General features: G+C 47.0%; 1 protein-coding gene across 1 annotated transcript; it reads left to right on the top strand.

Moving 5' to 3' along the window:
- Positions 1 to 649: 649 nt before the first annotated feature.
- On the top strand, positions 650 to 2,101 carry LOC100192028 (uncharacterized). Its single transcript, NM_001137451.2, has one exon. It carries the CDS (start codon positions 816 to 818, stop codon positions 1,893 to 1,895), a length of 1,080 nt encoding a protein of 359 aa, NP_001130923.2. The 5' UTR covers positions 650 to 815; the 3' UTR covers positions 1,896 to 2,101.
- Positions 2,102 to 19,223: the final 17,122 nt, after the last annotated feature.

Here is a 19,223-nt window from a genome sequence, read left to right as displayed (position 1 = left end):
TAGAGCATGTTTGGCAAGGCTTCGGTTTCGGCTTTCCTCTAAAAAAGTCAGAGCCCTACCAAACACATTTTTTTAAAAACAGTTTACTGCGAAAAATATCTAAAAGCCAGAACCGTATTTTTACTATGGAGAGAAGTCAAAATAATAGCTTCATCCACTTTAATACGAGAAGAATTAAGCACAAAATGGTGGATGTTTTTTTTTAAAAAAAAGATGTGCATAGCATATATATAAAGGACCACCCGAGAGACAGTAATGTGCAGGTACACCTGACTAAACACACTCACTTTCCTGCCACTTTTAGTTAGACACTCACTCATCACCGATTAGGTGAGGCAGCAGAGCCAGTCTTATTGCCCATGCACAGAAAAGGACACTCACTTTCGATGCTCACTACTAGCACCGGAGCTCGCACACCTCGATCTGGTACCATAAAATCTCATCGCTCAATGAAAAAACGGTGTCCAATGGTAGCAGGCTTCCAGATGAAAAACCAATGGCGATGAGGCATGCTTTGTCTTGTTGACATGGCATCCCCTGGTCTCCCTCCACGGTGACGACAGTGGCAGTGGCGGTGTCCGCCGTCCCCTGTCATTAGCGTCATCCACATCATATCCATCACAAGCACCCGCAGCAAAGCACAGTACAGCGCAGAGCAGAGCGGCATTCGCAGCTGCAGCACCTGCCATCCCTTCCCTTCTCCTCAAGCATCACCAGCTAAGCTTCGTCCCCCCATCTCGACGTTGCCTCCGTCCATCCTCTCCTGTCCCTCCTCCGGTCCGACCCTGGTCGATCGAGGTCGGGGCGCGCGCGCCATGGGCGGCGTCCAAGAGAAGGAGGCCGGCATGCCGCCCGCCATGGCGGTGCCGCCGGTGCTCGTCAAGGGCAAGCGCAGCAAGAGGCAGCGCGTGCACGCGCCGCCGGTCGTGGCCGTGGCCGTGGCGGCGGCGGCGGAGTGGTCGTCGTCGTCCGCGGCGTCGCCAGCCGGCGGCGACGACTCGGGGTCAGGGACCGCCACGTCGCCGTCCGCCGCGGACGACGCCGAGGCCGAGGCCGCGTCCGCCGGGTGCTGCCTGCTCACCGAGGAGGACGAGGACATGGCGCTCTGCCTCATGCTCCTCGCGCACGGCGAGCCGGCCAGGGACGACGGTGGTGGCGGCAACGGCAAGACAGCGGCCAAGGAGGCCAGCAGCAGGTTCAGGAGCCGGCGCCCGGCTGCGGCCGGCGACGGCGAGTACGTGTACGAGTGCAAGACGTGCAACAAGTGCTTCCCGTCGTTCCAGGCGCTCGGCGGCCACCGCACCAGCCACAAGAAGCCACGCCTGCTGCTGCTCCCGCCGGTGCCATCCCAGCCGACCCAGGAAAAGGACCTGGGGCTGGTGCCGACTCCTAACCCTGCAGCCGCGGAGACAGCTGAGGCGTCGCCGCCACCGGCGGCTCCGGCAGAAGCGGCCGCCGATGCCACCGCGCTCGCGATCCCAGTTGCCGCGGCGCCAAAGCAAGAAGGACAGGCCGCCGCCGCCGTGGCCACGAGCAGCACGAGCAACAGCAGCAGCGGCGGCGCCAAGCAGCCTCATCATCGGCCGCGCGTCCACGAGTGCTCCATCTGCGGCGCCGAGTTCGGGTCCGGGCAGGCGCTGGGCGGCCACATGCGGCGGCACCGGCCGCTGGTGCCGGCGGGCGCGCGGGAGCGGGACGACGCGCACGCGCCCAGCAGGAAGGAGAAGAGCCTCCTGGAGCTGGACCTCAACATGCCCGCGCCCTGCGACGAGGCCGAGGCCGATGCCCCGGCGGTCACGTCCCCACGCTTCGCTTTCGCCGTCGCGGAGCGTCCTCCGGCGCCGCTGCTCTTCCCGCCGGCCACGCCGTCCGCCCTGGTTGACTGCCATTACTAGTTAAACACAGGAGAGTACACGACACACCGATTACCTCCCTCCTCTGCGGGCTTCAACATCATACATAACGTCTACTGCACACACAAACACACAAACACACACACTACACGCCACTTGGATTCGATCTTCTCGCTGTCAAATACTTTTTGTTTCGTTATACCATTTGTTCATGTTGATTAAGTTGATTGGGAATTTGGAGATGTGAATTAATTACCGGTACAGAACACACAACACACAGAGATACGTTCTGAGATTTGACTCTTCCCGGTGTGATTAAAAATTCTATTGATTCATTCCATTCCTTCGTCCACTGGTGATTGCTTCAGACTGCCGAAATCGTGCATTGATGATTGGTATATATCCATCCCTCCTTGAACCATTCCAGTTGTAGTTTGTCAAGTGTATGATCGGGTCGTGTGATGCGATCAGCATTTCCAGCGTGTGCGTGTTTGTGTGTGATGAGACGAGTGTGAGCTGATGATGAGCGCAATGGAGTGTACAAAGTGGCAAGCAAGACAGAGAGAGCGAGAGAGAGAGCTGGAAAAAGGTTGGTAGTAGCTGGGCATTGTGCTCACGTAAAGGGAGTGATCTGATCTCCCTCGCCGTCTAGGTGTTTGCGTGTGTGCTGCTGTGTCCGGGGCGGCCTGTTGCTTCTCTCTCATCAACGCTGCTCACTCACTCCTCTTCCTCTCTGTGTCGTAATCAACATCTAATCTCTCTTCTTCTTCTTTTTTGGGTGGCTTGGGTTTGGTTTGGTTCGGTCGTTGCTGTAGCACCACGAAAAGGCTTTCCTTCCTTGCTTGCATTAATGCATTGTGGCTAGCTTCCACTGGCATGGTTGGTTCCTTGGCAAGTTGAAGTTGGAAGCACACCGTCCAGGGCAGACCCACGAACGTCCACACTGGGCGACACACGTACTGGCCATTAGCTAGGATCCTCTCTATCTCACTCACTAATAGCTCACATGATTATATTACACTAGCCATTAGTTAGCAGCCATTAGTTGGCAGAGCAGAGCAGAGCAAGGGGAGGCGCGAGGTGGTGCGGGTGCAGAGGATCCGGGTCCGACGGGTGTGGCAGCTCGTGCGGTGGGGGCTGGCAAGGCAGGGGACAACGGGGCAACATGCTAACTAAGGGCTTGTTCGGTTCTACCCCAATCCATATGGATTGAGGGGGATTGAGGGGGTTTCAATCCCTGATAAGTCAAAATCTCCTCCAATCCGTATCAATCCCCTCCAATCCATATGGATTGAAAATAACCGAACAAGCCCTAACCGGGCCAGACAGACAGCCTGCTGCTGCTGCCGGTGGCCGTGGCCTGGCCATGACGCCGTCTGAGAGGCCTCCGCCGTCAACTCGTGCCTTCCAACCATCTCTCCTCTCCTCTCCCAACAACCAATCCAATATAAAAACGTGTGAGAGCACCACACTGCACGTTGGTCCATGCACCGTCCGTTCTACTACTAGCTAGCTCATCAGTGTAGGCATTCATTCGTTTTCGTCCACCAGCACAAAGTTTAAAAAACTAAACCTCCATCTCCATGCGATGCGCTTCATCAATGAATTGAATGCTCCTCTATCTCGGATCCGACGGCTGCTAGCTACCGTCGCGTGCAGGGTTGACGAAAACCGTAGCGCGCTTTCGTGTTCGCGATCGGACGGATGATTACATCTACACACATGCAGGCAGGCTGCGTAGTAATATTTTATCCTCATATTCTTCTACCATAATCGACTTATATAACCTAAAAAGGAAACAAACACACACCCCTAACTAAGATATAATTGCTACTTAATTAAGAGAGAAAGAAAAATGAAAAGGGGCGAGCGCTGAGGAAGGTGTGCGTCATGTCATGTTGTGTGTGGCTTGAGCTGCAGGAGGTGGAAGTGGGAGTGGAGTGGAGTGCTTCTCACTCCCAGCAAAGTGGGACTTGATCACTTCCAGTGGCATTAAAGGAGGCAGCAGCAGTAGCTAGCGGCCGTGGCGGGCCAGCCACAGCCACAGAGCCAACAGGGACACGAGAGGCAGAGGCCGGTAGTTAGAGGTCGTTGGAACCTACTGTCCCAGTGGGCCCCGCGACTAACTGCCCCGTTCAAGCATCCGTGCCGCGCTTCACCCGCATAATGCTAAGTACACACACGCACAAACAGAGCGCCGTCTACAGTGTTTCTAAAATATAGCAAAGTACTCTACGAAAAAGAAAAGTAGTCTACGAAATGTTAATTGCAGTGCAGTGCATAGCAGAGAGAGAAGATGTTGGCGTACACCTAGCCCTACAACCTTTGTTCCTTTCCTCGGCAGTCGGCACGTCTACTTGGAACGACCCTTCAAGTTGCGGATTGGACACATATTTCACAGCCTTTTTTTTTCACAGGGCGCACGAGTGTCACAGGGAACCATGCGCCACCAGCCGATCGAGTGCAGGGCAACGGCGGCCTAGTAGTGACTAGTGAATAGTGATTGCGTAGCCGACGGAAAGCTCCCTCATGCATGACCTGTGTGGGCGGCTGTGGCTCCGGTTGCCGCCCCTGCCTGCCATTGATCTATCCGGCCGGTTTTAATTGTTCCGGACCGACGGATATAGAGAGATGATGCGGCGCTAGCTTAGCTAGCAGACTTGCAAAAAAGTGCCTAGCAGCCAGCGGATGACGCTGACTTATGTTATCTGATGACGTGGCTAGCAAAGAACCACTTTTAATGTCCACTAGCTCACTAGTAGACACTCCGGGTTTTTTTCCCTTCTCGGTTGAGTACTGATAGGGATACGTTTAAATAGAGTTTAACTAATTCTGAGCAGTGTACCGTTCAATCTATGTATAGGAGTCTTATTAATAATAGGAATATGTTTCACCAAAAACAAATTTGGAAACTTTAAGCTGCCTCTTAAGATTGAAATCTTTATGTGGTTCTTGCTGAAAGGAGTTATGTTTGTTACAAAATATTTGTACATGTGATCTAATCCATCCATGGACAGTTATTCCCAAGGGACACACCCCTTGGGAACACTTGTATATATACTACCCTGCATGCAATAAAGAATCTATCGCTGTCATTTGTCTCATTCGCTCTTGTCTCTCCACTGATTACCACTGAGCACTGCAAGAGATTGCAACACGTTATCAGCACTGTCTCAAAGAAGGGAAAGAGGAAGAACACGCTGTTCTTGACAAGAACAGCAAGATCGATCTACACATCAACAGCAAGGTATGGAACATACCGTTTCCATGCGCATACGCCGTATGCGCGAAGTTCTTCATATTGTTGATGATGCAATGTTGGAAGCGTTCACCGTTGGGCAAGCCGCAGCGCTTCCACCGGTGCACGCGATCCCTGAACGCCGTGTGCAAGTGCAAAATGTGCACTTCTGCGTTATCCATGGATGGACAGCGGTGGTTCCGCTGCCGGTGGTGGAGTGTGGACTCCCCACTGCATCCCCGTCGCCACCAGTGCCGGTGGTTGACGTGGGATCGTCTGCATCCGCTCCTATGGACGTCGATTTGGAGGCACCACCACCGCCTCCACCCACTGCAGAGGCAGTTACTCGCAGTTCTTCATCTCCACCGGCTCCCGTGGTCGTCGGGACCATCGCTGCCCGTCGTGGGCAGCCTGCTCGCGCTGTTGATGCCCCGAGAGGCCGCATCATCTTCACCGGCCATCACCCAAGTGGGGTGGCCTCATCTTCCTCCTCCAATCGGAGGGCCTAATGGCCCTCGATCCGGCCGCCATGTCGGCTGTTTGGGGGGAGGGGGTGGGGAGCGGCGTGGCATGCCTCGGCGTGGACGCTCGGCGCGAGCCTCCCCGGCGTGGGCGCTCGGCGTGGGCCCCTCGAGGGCGCTCGGCGTGGCCCCCCCGGCGGCGCTCGGCGCTGGCTCGCCACCAGCGAGGTCTGCGGGCCTCCACGCGCTTCGGCATGGCGCGCGCGGCCTCAAGCCAGGCGGCGGCGGCGGCCTGTTGGCCAGGCGTGCGCGCCACCTGCTGCTTGACGCGGGCGCGGGATGGCCCTGGCGCGAGGCTGCTGGGCGTGCGCAGCACAAGCGCTCGGCGCGGGCCTCCTCGGCTGCGCGTTCGGCGATGGCACGGCCAGCACCAGGAGCAGGCGAACCGGCCGGCCACTCGCATGCGTCCTGGCGCCCGGCGTGGACGCAGGATGGCCCCAGGCGACTGGCGCGGCGGCCAATCGCGGCTCCCAGACAACGCGCTCGACGAGGAAATGCTCCTTGGCGCGACGGCTCCCTGGTGGAGCCTCAGGCGCGTAGGAGCGGCTCTCTGGTGGAGCCTCGGCGGCGGCTGGGAGCTTCTCGACCCCAGGCGGCGGCCAGGAAAACCCCAGGCGGCGGCGGCCTGGAAGCCAATGGCTGGCGGCGGCTGGTTGGCTGGGGCGGTTAGGGTTTGGCAAACCCTAACCGCTCCCATTTATAATGGGCTCTGTAGCCTCTGTTGGGCCGCCTGGGCCGGCCAGCTAGGCTGGGCCGGCGTGCAGGCCTTCTGGCCGCTGCCAGGCCCGCCTGGCAGGCCGCCTGGGCTGCTTTTCAGGAGCAAAAATGGCCTATTTTACCATTTTAATTTCTGAATTTCTGTATAAAACTTTGTTTTATATGTATTTTCAGTTCAAAGTTATCTTAGGCGTCTAAATTCGTGATTTAGACTGCATATATTGTAAAGACATATCTGTTTTATTGTAATATAGCAGATTTTAGTTCGTGAATTATTGTTTGTTTTACATTAATAATTCACATATCTCTACTTGCTATTATTTACGCATTCATTTATGTTTGCATATAAATATAGCATTTATTAAGTTCAGACTTAATAAAACTCATGCAAAAATGAAATTACATTATTTTGGATCAAGAGCATAGGGAGATAGAGTCCTAAGCATTGGCTGCACTAAATTCTTTATAGAATTTAGTAGCCCAGAGACCGTGCTTGTGGCAGCATTTGGAATGCCTATCTCTATGAGGTCTACATCCCTCGGGATGATTACCTATACGTGCTATCCAAAATAACAGGATATGGAGTAATTGAATTTTACTTTGATAATTAGTAGAGCATGGGTAGTGGAGACCTAAGCATTGGCTGCGGTTTGTTCATTTATGAACTTATCTGCCTAGAGACCGTGCTTTTAGGCAGCAAGTTTCTTGCCCACTACTAGATCTACCTCATTAATTTGAGGATTATCTATACTATGCTTACTAAAATTCAAAGTATTTATTCAATTGGAAGGTTTGGAACCTTCAGGCAACTCATATCACATGTAAGAGTTAGTGAATTTTACTTTGATAATTAGTAGAGCATGGGTAGTGGAGACCTAAGCATTGGCTGCGTTTTGTTCATCCGTGAACTTATCAGCCCAGAGACCGTGCTTTTAGGCAGCAAGTTTCTTGCCCACTACTAGATCTACCTCATTAATTTGAGGATTATCTATACTATGCTTACTAAAATTCAAAGTATTTATTCCATGGGAAGGTTTGGAACCTTCAAGAAACTCGTTACATATGTAATTTTTAAGAATTTTTGAAAAATGAGCTTACAACATCACCATTGTGACTATTAATTTATGCGTAAATTAATGGATGTCCATGGTAATGACTGTAGGAACATGTCAACCAAAGAGTTCGAGGAACTCGCCCTTGATGGGCATAACTACCCAACTTGGGCTTCAGATATTGAAATAACTTTTGCTTCTCGTGGGATCATTGATGCAATTGCAGCACCCATCACTGGTACTGATCCAGTGAATGAGGTTAAAAAGAACACAACACTTTTCCTTTTGAGGCTTTACATCCATAAGGACCTTAAGCAAGAATACCTTATGGAGAGATGCCCTCACAACTTGTGGAAAGCTCTTAAAGAGCGCTATGAACAGCAGAAGGAACTCATATGGCCGTCAGCCAACCATGAGTGGAACCACCTTCGACTGCAAGATTTTAAATCTGTTGCAGAATATAACCATGCTCTTCATAGCATTTGTTCTAAATTGAAATTTTGTGAGAAAGAGCCCTCTGAAGCAGACAAGATAGAGAAGACTCTATCTACCATGCTTCCAGAGGACAGGATATTGCATCAGCAGTATCGCTCTAGTAATTTCCAGAGATATTCTCAACTCATGCACACATTGACCCAAGCAGAAAAGCATCATGAGCTTCTTCTAAAGAATGCTCAGCAGCGCCCTCCTGGGTCTGCCCCTCTGCCTGAGGTACATTTCAATGTGCATAAGACTGAGAATAAGAAAGGATTCAAGAAAAACTTCAAGAATCCTCCTGGACCTCACAAATTCAAGAAGAACAAATTCCACAAGAAAGGTAAAGGAAAAGGAAAAGGAAATGGCAAGCCTCTACCATCTAAGGGCAACAGAGCTTGCCTTAAATGTGGTACTGAGGGCCATTTTGCTAGGGACTACACTTGCCCTAAGCACCTTGTTCTTTTGTATCAACAATCCCTAAAGAAGCCAAAGTCTGATAAGCCTGGTTTTGAGGCTCATTTCAATTCTACTGAAGCACCAATTGAGGTTGGAAGTTCTTCACTGGCTTCTGGTGACCTGAAGAACACTCTTGCTAAAGAGCACCTCAATGGGGTTGACAACAAGCCTCCACTTCTGCAAGAAGATGAATCTGATGATATGATCATTGAGTACATGTCAAAGGATCCATTTGGAGATTTGGCATAAATCTCTCATGCTTGGAGATTTGATCATGATCACTGTGGCTTGTGTGGTTGTTCTATACTGTCTTTATAATGTTATTGTAATAAGTAGAGGTATACAATCTCATGTGTTGAGATGTAACACACTCTACAAGACCAGTGTTGGGTCCTGTGTGTAGTGCGAACTCATTGGATGAGTCGCCATACCATTATTGTAATATTATTTCGACATTGTGATATTTAATATCCTGTTATGTATAGTACTAAGTTGCATCATAAAATTCTTATTCAGAATTTTTATTTATGTATAGATGCATAATGATGACAACTCGACGGAAGAGGAATTATGCCTTGTGGACAGTTGTACCACAAACTCTATACTTAGGGAGATCAAATACTTTCAGACTCTTAAGAAAAGAGATGGGAAAGTTTTAACCATCGCCGGACGCGATGCTGTGATAGTTGGCTCTGGTCGAGCAACTATTACCCTCCCCATGGGTACTGAAATTGTGATCGAGGATGCATTATTGTATCCTGATTCCACACGTACCCTCCTAAGTTTTAGAGATATCCGGCAAAATGGATTTCATATTGAAACCCATGATGAAAATCAAGAAGAGTTTCTCTTCTTGACCAAGCCGAATAAATATGGCAAGCGCATATGCGAGAAAATTCCATCACTCACGTCAGGGTTGTACTATACATATATTAAGAGCAATGCACATGTTGCATACAAGGTAATTTTCCAAGATGTTGATGCATTCCAGATTTGGCATGATCGACTTGGTCATCCTGGCGTAGGGATGATGAGGAAAATTACAGGCAATTCAATTGGCCATAATCTGCCTACAACAAGTTTTCCCAAATCTCAGGATTTTGTTTGCACCGCATGTGCAACTGGGAAACTTATTTTGAGACCATCATATCTCAAAATTAAAGCTGAACCGCTTAAATTCCTTGAAAGGATTCAAGGAGATATTTGTGGGCCAATTATGCCAACTTCTGGGCCGTTCAGGTATTTCATGGTACTGATTGACGCATCTACTAGATGGTCACATGTGTGTTTACTATCAACACGCAACCATGCATTTGCCAAGATAATGTCTCAAATTATCAAGTTAAAGGCAAATTTTCCTGAACATCGGATTAGTTCAATCCGAATGGACAATGCTGCTGAATTCAAATCTCAGGCATTCAATGATTATTGTATGGCGCTGGGGATTCAAGTACAGCACTCGGTACCGTATGTCCACACCCAGAATGGTCTGGCTGAGTCACTAATCAAGAGGATTAAACTCATAGCAAGGCCATTATTGATGAATTGCAAATTGCCTTCGTCGTGTTGGGGTCATGCAGTTCTGCACGCTGCTGACCTTATACAATTACGACCAACTGCATACCATTCAACATCCCCAATACAAATGGTACGTGGAAATCCTCCAAGTATTTCCCATTTGCGTAAATTTGGATGTTGTGTATACATTCCAATCTCACCACCTCAGAGAACAGCTATGGGCCCACACAGGAAAGTGGGGATCTATGTGGGATTTCAATCTCCGTCGATCATTAAGTATTTAGAACCCTTAACAGGGGATCTATTTACAGCCCGTTTTGCTGACTCTATTTTTGATGAGGAACATTTCCCGGCATTAGGGGGAGAATTGAAGTACCAAAAAGAATGCCAGGAAATAAATTGGAATACTCAAAGTGTTCCAGGTTTTGATCCACGTACTTCAGAAACTGAACTGCAAGTTCAGAAAATTATACATTTGCAAAAACTTGCAAATGAACTGCCAGATGCATTCACTAATTACAAAGGTGTCACTAAATCATTCATTCCTGCTAGGAATGCACCAGAAAGAGTGGAAGTACCGAATAAGGCCACTCAACTCCTAGAGAGGAGAAGTATGGTGAATAAGCGCTGTTCTGTTGCTAAGAAGCAAAGAACAATAGTGAATGCAAAAGGACACCAATATGATACAATGTATCATGTGGATTGTGATGATCCACAACCTAGCTCGGATGTGCACATAACCGAGGCTGGGACATCGGAAAATCCTAGACACATCAATTTGGGAAATTCTGATGAGTCTCTAAGGATTGATGAAATTGCCATCAACTATGTTGAGACTGGTGAAACATACGATAGAAAAGCTACTAATGTCGACATATATTTCTCCGAGAAGATTGTTGAGGACCTTCAAAATGATCTAGATCCAAAGACCATGGCAGAGTGCAGTAAGCGCTCGGATTGGATCAAATGGAAGGCAGCAATCGAAGCGGAGTTAGCCTCGCTTTACAAAAGAGAAGTTTTCTCTGCTGTAATACCTACACCACGTGATATCTTCCCTGTGGGATATAAGTGGGTTTTCATTCGGAAACGAAATGAAAATGGTGAGGTAGTGAGATACAAAGCAAGGCTAGTAGCACAAGGGTTTACGCAAAGACCCGGCGTTGATTTCAACGAAACCTATTCACCAGTCATGAGTGCAATAACATTCCGATATTTAATATCTTTGGCAGTGCAAAATCGTCTATCTTTGCAGTTGATGGACGTAGTGACCACATATCTTTATGGGTCACTGGATTCTGATATATACATGAAAGTTCCTGATGGAATAGATGTACCGAATCCAAAGGCAAAGCGCAACATGTATTGTGTAAAGTTGCAGAAGTCATTATATGGCTTAAAACAATCGGGCAGAATGTGGTACAACCGATTGAGTGAATTCCTTTTACGTAAGGGATACACGAAAAATGATGATTGCCCGTGCGTCTTCATCAAAAGATCCAAAGTGGGATTCTGTATCATATCAGTTTATGTTGATGACCTTAACATCATAGGAAATAAACTTGATATTGATGAAGCACGTCATCATTTAACGACGGAATTTGAGATGAAGGATTTGGGTAAAACCAAATTTTGCTTAGGTCTACAACTTGAGCATTTACCTTCTGGAATCCTTGTACATCAAAGTACATATACCCAAAAGGTATTGGAAAAATTCAATATGCACATGTCTTATCCTTCAAAGACTCCTATGGTGGTCAGATCTTTGGATTTAAGGAAAGATCCATTCAGACCACGGGATGATGAGGAACAGACATTGGGACCAGAATTCCCATATCTCAGTGCTATTGGTGCATTGATGTATCTTGCTAATAATACCCGGCCGGATATTGCTTTTGCAGTAAATTTATTAGCAAGGCACAGTTCTGCCCCAACGAAAAGACACTGGGTTGGCATTAAGAATATTTTCAGATACCTAAATGGCACAAAGGATCTAGGACTCTTTTACAAGAGAAGTAATGATCCTAGTTTAATTGGGTATACAGATGCTGGCTATTTATCTGATCCCCACAATGGCCGATCGCAAACATGATTCGTATTCTTACAAGGTGGAACTGCCATATCGTGGAAATCGTCTAAACAGACTTTGGTGACCACGTCCACCAACCATTCTGAAATAATTGCATTATTTGAAGCATCACGTGAATGTGTATGGCTTCGTAGAATGGTGAATCATATACTCACAACTTGTGGTATTGGTTCTCTTGACTCACCAACAATTATCTATGAAGATAATTCAGCTTGTGTTGTTCAGATGGATACGGGTTATATCAAGAGTAATATCAATAAGCATAATTCTCCTAAACTGTTTTATCCCCATGAACTTCAGGAAAAAGGGGATATAAACATCTTGCAAACAAAGTCTTGTGATAATCTTGCAGATCTATTCACAAAATCCCTACCATACTCTACATTTCAGAAATGTGTTGAGGGGATTGGTATGAAAAGACTTAAGAGCTTGCAAGGTTCAGGGGGAGTAATTCCCCATGATATATAACCTGTATTGAACCATCATATTACACTCTTTTCTTTGTATGAGTTTTGCCTTGTTAAGGTTTTCTCATCCAAAGTTTTTAACGAGGTAATATCAACAAAGCTATATGCTTCATCATTGATTTTCCCCACAGGGGTTTTTATACATGATGATTACAAGCATATTTTCTTTTGGAGACTGTGAGATTACTCTCATTATCCAAAAGACATTGTGTACTCCTTATTTTTCCCACAGGGTTTTTGAGGAGATCAAGAATTTGATGACAGATTGCAGATGATCAAATGGATTAGGATTGATCAAGGGGGAGTGTTACAAAATATTTGTACATGTGATCTAATCCATCCATGGACAGTTATTCCCAAGGGACACACCCCTTGGGAACACTTGTATATATACTACCCTGCATGCAATAAAGAATCTATCGTTGTCATTTGTCTCATTCGCTCTTGTCTCTCCACTGATTACCACTGAGCACTGCAAGAGATTGCAACAATGTTGACGAAAGACAATTTTAGGAAAACGTAACCGTCAGGGTAGCGGTAAACGTGGCTTTTGTAATTTGGATGAAATCAATCAGCATTTATTTATATTGACTGTCTTTTTTGCTCATTATATGTGGCGGTTGGCATCCATCTATTTCGGCTTCCCGGGTCCTATATCTGTTAAACATATCTTTAGGCGCTGGTTGGCGGGGTGGATTTAAATACTTAAAATCTTATTGTTACAGGTGTCTCAGCACTGTGCTGAGCTATTTGGATAAGTAGAAATGACTTAGTGTTTAATAAAGCACAAATATTGACTTATTTGCAAGTTCTATTCAGAGGAACTCATTGGCTCAGACTCTGGACGCAGCTGCAAAGAAGTGAAGATGCAACAGATCTTTTAAGAAAATCTTGTCGACATCTGGAGACAGTGGCCATGCAGTTTTGTTTTTCTTACCAGGGTTGGAGGTTTTCAAACAGGATTGTGTTGTAATGAAACATTTCTTTTTTAAGTGTGTGTTCAGTCGGTGAGGAGTAGGGGAGCGTTTAAGTCTTTTAGGCTAGCGGTTTTGGCCTTCTTTTGCAATTAGTTGGAGCTGTTTCAAGTTATGTGAACTTATCCCTACCCTCGAAAGAGGCGAAAGCCGGATTTTGGTCCATTATCTAAAAAAAGCTACAACATGTTCCATGATGTACGTACTTTTGATATATGTGTTGCCATGGTAATTCAATAAACTACTGTTGAGCGCCATATTTAGCACCTGACACGGTTGTACATTCTGGTCCTATGGCCCGGACGGTCCGCGCCCCCGTGACCATAAAGAGGTACGACCGATTGAGAACCCCGAACACATACCATTCGAACCAATCTATTACTTTCTTTATCATTGTTTTCCTAGGAGTAGATGTAGCGTAGTTCTAGCTTTAGCTTTCCACATATCCACCTCCACCCCTATTCGACTCTACGTCATCTAGATCCATCTTAGGTGGTCTATCGACCCCAAGACAGGGTAAGATCCACTTCATTCAAGATACTCTTCCTCGACTGGATTTCTTAATCCCTAGGCGAATCTACGTCGTCGTCTCGAGACGCCCCGAATGGCCCGCCGACTCCGGAGCACCCTAAGATCAATGCCCCCAGGTTGCGAGATCTAGGTTCCCACAAGAAGGAAGACGACCATGCACCATCGCAGACCGTCCAGAGCGACACAAGGAAGGAGCCGCTCCTGCAGCGAGGTCGCGGACCATCAGTCCTAAAGCCACAGATTGTCCACATCGCTGTAGAGGGCACCGACATGCGGTAGACCCCTTGTGTTTGGCACCAAATCGACGCCAACACACTTTTTAGTGACTCTGCTGGGGACGAAATATTAGATCTATCTGATCAAAACTATTAGATCAGATCTATTAAGATCGACCATGATGGTTGATACCGAAGAACGCACCAGTGTGTCCCGAGATAACATCCTTAGGCTGACTTTTGAGAGTTTGTCGGCTGACGACCAGCAGGAATTTAAAGACTACATGAGAAAGTGGGGCGAGGAGTTCCAACTGTGACAAGCTCAAGAGCTCAAGGAGATGGATAGTTGGTACCTCTCTCACTTGACAATAGATCGCCACCAAAAGGTCTTCTATGAGAGGGAAGTAGAGATCACTTCCCTAACAACCTAGCAGTAGCCCCCACTGTAAAAGAAACCGTGTCATTAGATAGAATTTCTTTCGATATTAAATCTATTAAAATTTATTTCGATGATCAGATTAAACTTATGAACAAGTCATTATATAGAATCACATGTGCACTAGAAAATTCCATATGCCTAATTTTCTGCCGCATAAAGTGGGTACCGAAACAGCTGCACCAGACGCATCAACAACAAATGGGCTTTCTCAGTCCCATCCATATCATGGTATGCCGATGAATTCATATCAAGGCAACCGCTGCCATCGTCCTCGATGTATGATAAGTTGTTGTTGAGTATGGTCACATAGTCCATGTATAATCTCGAACCGTCCGACCCCTGTGCGGATCGTCTGGCCATACATACCAAACTATCTGGATACGTCTACATAGAACAAGGTGCTGCACAGAATACACAAATTTTCTACCCACCACAATAGCACTACTGTTCCGCACCTGTGTAACACCAAAGTCATATTATACCACCACCACCATTAGTATGCAACATGCAGTCAGTTATGGGTATGGCCGGACAATCCGAGTACTGCCTCGAACCATTCGACCACCTCGTGGACCTCCAACAACTTTCGTCGGACTGTCCACAGATACACCGAGCCTGACACGTGGCACCAAGCCAATACCCCACATGGACGAACAGTCTGGATTCTAGCACTTAGTAAATTGTTTGAGTGGCTAACAATATTCATCTAAGTGCTAGGAAACTCCAAGTCGAGACAAATTGAAGTGAAGAAGTTTGGCTATGTTTGGCGAAACTTGTGCCAGTCTTGGGAGCACCGGACTGTCCAGTTCAGCCGGCGAACAGGCCGCTCTCAAGAAATCGCTGGGACGCCGCAACTATAATTCACCAAACTGTCCGGTGAGCACCGGACAGTCCGGTGTGCCAACCGCGCGCTTGGCCAACTATCAGTCGCGCAATCTACGGAGGACACGTTAGCCTGGCCATGTCACACCCGAGTTTAAGGAACAAAGCCAGGTGCATCTCATATATGCGCTAGAGAAGACAACACATATAATAACAAAGTGCATAGAGATAAATGTAATAATTATCATAAATGTGATTATTACATATCGGAAGTCTTACAAAAATAAATGATAAAATAAAGAGAACTATGTATTATTCCCTGGCGCCACAAATTTGACTGTGAGACGCCACCTAGATCAAGTCGAATGCCTCAGTGTTAGGCGGCTCCTCTTCGACCACCTGTTCTTCTCCTGTGGGGGGTGTGAGACAGCAAGTGTGAGTTCACACATGTTCATCGCTCAACAAGTTGTGGGGAATAATGTGCATGAACTCACCAAAGGTGGGAGTTCATGTGAAGTGTAAGACAAATCAATGTAATAAAGGCTGAAGATGAGCATTGCTTTTATAAGTTGGTCAAAATTTTGTTAGCAGTTACTAAGTGTAATTAAATACCAAACCTTAGTAATAATAAATAAAAGTAATAATAAAATAATCCCAGATGCAATGAAATGAAAAATTGAATTTAATTCCATAAGTTAATCATGTGAGTGTCTGAGCCGCTCATGATCGTGAGCACGGCTAGTATACTAGTTTTACACTCAGCAGAGGTTGTGCATATTTACCCACAAGTTGTGTTACCCATTTGCCACGGAGTTGATCAGACCCCATACACCTCTACCAAGGAAGCGAGGCAGGGTACCACTACGAGGCCTTTACAAAGTTCCACTAGCTTCAGAAAACCCGCTACAGTTTATAGGAAGCTCTAGTGCAGGAATCCCTCGCCTGACCGCCATCGCAGCAAAATCAACCCAAGGACCTCCCTACACTGACCACTCCCCTACTACCCTTGCCCCTTTCGGGTAAGGTAGTCATCCACTAGCTTTCCTAGTTAATCAACCAAGGGCATCCCATACTACCTGTCACACCTGGTTTTGGAAGGCAAACCGAATGCGAACCATGTACGTGCCAGGACCAGTAATTCACGTACACAGCGATTACATAATTGGACATCATCACATAATGCTCGAAATAAATAGCGGAATGTACTTGATTACATCAAGATGTCCAAGACATCCACAGAGTCTATTACATAACCATTGTCTTTAACATAACTATCAAAGTGCGGAAATACAAAACGTAGAAGTTAAGCCTACACAGGCAGCTGACTAGGGGTTTGCCACTAAAGTAAACTAAAACTCGTCATATTCCTGAAACTCCTCGAAGTCATCCATGTTGCCAGCATCACCTCCTAAGCACAGGGTGCAGTGGGGACAACCTGGGGTGGGGGTGGTGCGTAAAGCAAGGGTGAGTACACATCAACGTACTTAGCAAATGTCCCGTTTTGCTAAAGTGGACTAGCTGTATATGGGGTTGAGGTTAAGCAGTTGCTTTTAGTTGATCAAGTATTTATTATTATTAGTAGAGCCAATTTTTAGTAATAAACCCAGTTATTACCCAAAAGTACTCCCTCAAAAGAGGAAATACCAGAGATCAGATTCATATCATCATTATTAACCATCATCATAAGAGTCTCCAAAGTTCTTCTAATCAAAGAGGATCCCAAGGCTTCTCTTAACCGTGAGCTCGGCTGATATACCAATTTCTAACACTCTACAGAGGTTATACACTTTACCCACAAGTCGTGATCCCATTATGCATCGGGTCGATCAAACCCTCAAACACTACCAAGGTGAGTCGGCAAGGTTTCACTACGTAGCCTTTACAAAGACTCCCCTGGTGCATAGCTGCTCGTTAGGTTTCGCCAGTCGTACAAACACAGTACACCTCCCCAAGGTGGGTGACTAACAAAACCAAATCGAAAGAACCTCTGCACCCCAACCTTGGCAGAGCGAGCACTATGCCCTGGCCCCCATTGACGGCCCTCCGGCAAAGCCAACTACACCCTAGGTTCATCTAATTAATCAGCTAAGGGCGTCCCATTCCACCCTCATGGTTGCACTGTTATCTCGGGTGGTCACTCCACAAACAGGTCCTTACGGAGAGGTACTCAGGAAAAAAAGGCCTAAGCCCCCTAGAGTATCACAAGATCATCAACATAATTAGGATAACAATATCGTATCATAAGTGTTCACATCATGTTAATTGATTAAAGTTAAGGCAATAGCAAAAATGCTAACCATGATAACCCAAAAGGTAAACAAGGATAAGTGAATACAGACTAGTCAATCCTTAGGTTTCATAAAGTAATGTGGGACAGTGAAGTATAGAGTATGTAGGACATAATGGGTCAGAGGACACTTGCCTTCACCAGGTTGTTGCTTAGGGAGGTCTCCAACAACACACTCAAGAACCTCGGACTGCTCGTTGTCTAAATAAAGCGAGCATGCATTCAATACATTTGGAAAGTACAAATGAACATCACACCAAACATGTACAAACATTGGAACACATCTTAAAAATACACAATACTACATCAGGGATAATGAATTTAAAGTATGACATGAACTATAACCTAAATTTACTTCATTTGGAAATAGATTATTATTTCCCTAAGTGTTACTTACAAGTACATAATCATAGTTCAATTTTTTTATTGTGACATAAAAATTAGAACAGAGATGAACTCATGTAATACACATTATTAATGTCACTAGCTAAAACATGTTTAAATCCCTAAGGTTTTCCTTTTATTTATTTTATTAAATAAATAAATCTACATCTACATTAGTTCATACTTAATCATAAAAATTAGAATGTGCAGAGAATAAATGAAACCATTTTATTTAGACAAAGAATAGTTCTATGAACATTTTGCAATTTGAATCACTAAATTTGGACTTCATATGAAAAAGTTATGAAATAAACAAGTTTGAGAATTCAAAATATGAAATTAGGTCTAATTCTGTGAATATTTAAAAGTCCAGGGTTCAATCTGCAAGAGTACAGGGGCCTGCGCGCGAAAACCAGGGACGACGGGTTGATTCTAAACAAACCGAGGGTCTCTTTAATAAAACTACCGCGCGAAGGGGTAACAGGTAAATCTAACTGTCAGGTCTAAAACCAACGGCTGAGATTAGATCTGCGGCCGAGGGCAGGCGCGAGCGGGCGGGCGAGCACTGACAAGCGGGCCAGAGGCGTCAGCGGCAGAGGGGGAGAGCACACTGACCAAGCGGGCCCAGCGCTAGGGGACTTGGGCGCTGACAGGCGGGCCAGGGCGTCAGGCGTGCGTGCGTGAAGCGGTATCTCGTGATCTGGGTCGTGCGATGAAGATCGGACGGAGGGGATCAGAACAGGGAGGGGCGAAGGACTGCGGGCGGCGCTGCTCCTCTTCGCGGCGGTGAGGTCGCCAGAGTTGGGGCAGGCCTGAGCTAGGGTGGCTCTGGGGTCGCCGAAGTTGGGCAGAGAGGGAGAGAGCACCACAGCGAACTCTATGGCGGGGAAGAGGCCAATCCGAGGGCAGAGAGGGGAGAACGACGGGGAGAAGGTCTCGGGCGGGCCGGAGTAACTCCGGTGAGAAATCTCGGCCGCCAGAGGGGGCAATCGGTCGTGATAGGGCTCGGGCTAGTTCCAGTGGAGGTGGGGGAACACCCTGGGCCAAAGCCCGGGCCAAATTGGCTAAAAGCAGACGCGAATAAGGTAAAACAAGCACGACGGTAGGAGTGTCACCTCGGGGCGGAGCTCGGGGAGGCCTGGCGCGGTCTCCGGTGAGCTGGATAGCCGGGAACGTGGACGCGAGT

Source organism: Zea mays, chromosome 2, assembly GCF_902167145.1.
Source record: "Zea mays cultivar B73 chromosome 2, Zm-B73-REFERENCE-NAM-5.0, whole genome shotgun sequence".
NCBI classification, from domain to species: Eukaryota; Viridiplantae; Streptophyta; class Magnoliopsida; order Poales; family Poaceae; genus Zea; species Zea mays.
The sequence above is the reverse complement of the archived record's forward strand: the minus strand, read 5'-3'. Positions and strand labels throughout refer to the sequence as shown.

Coding starts and splice junctions, on each gene's coding strand:
- LOC100192028 (NM_001137451.2), top strand. CDS start 816: ATGGGCGGCGTCCAAGAGAAGGAGGCCGGCATGCCGCCCGCCATGGCG.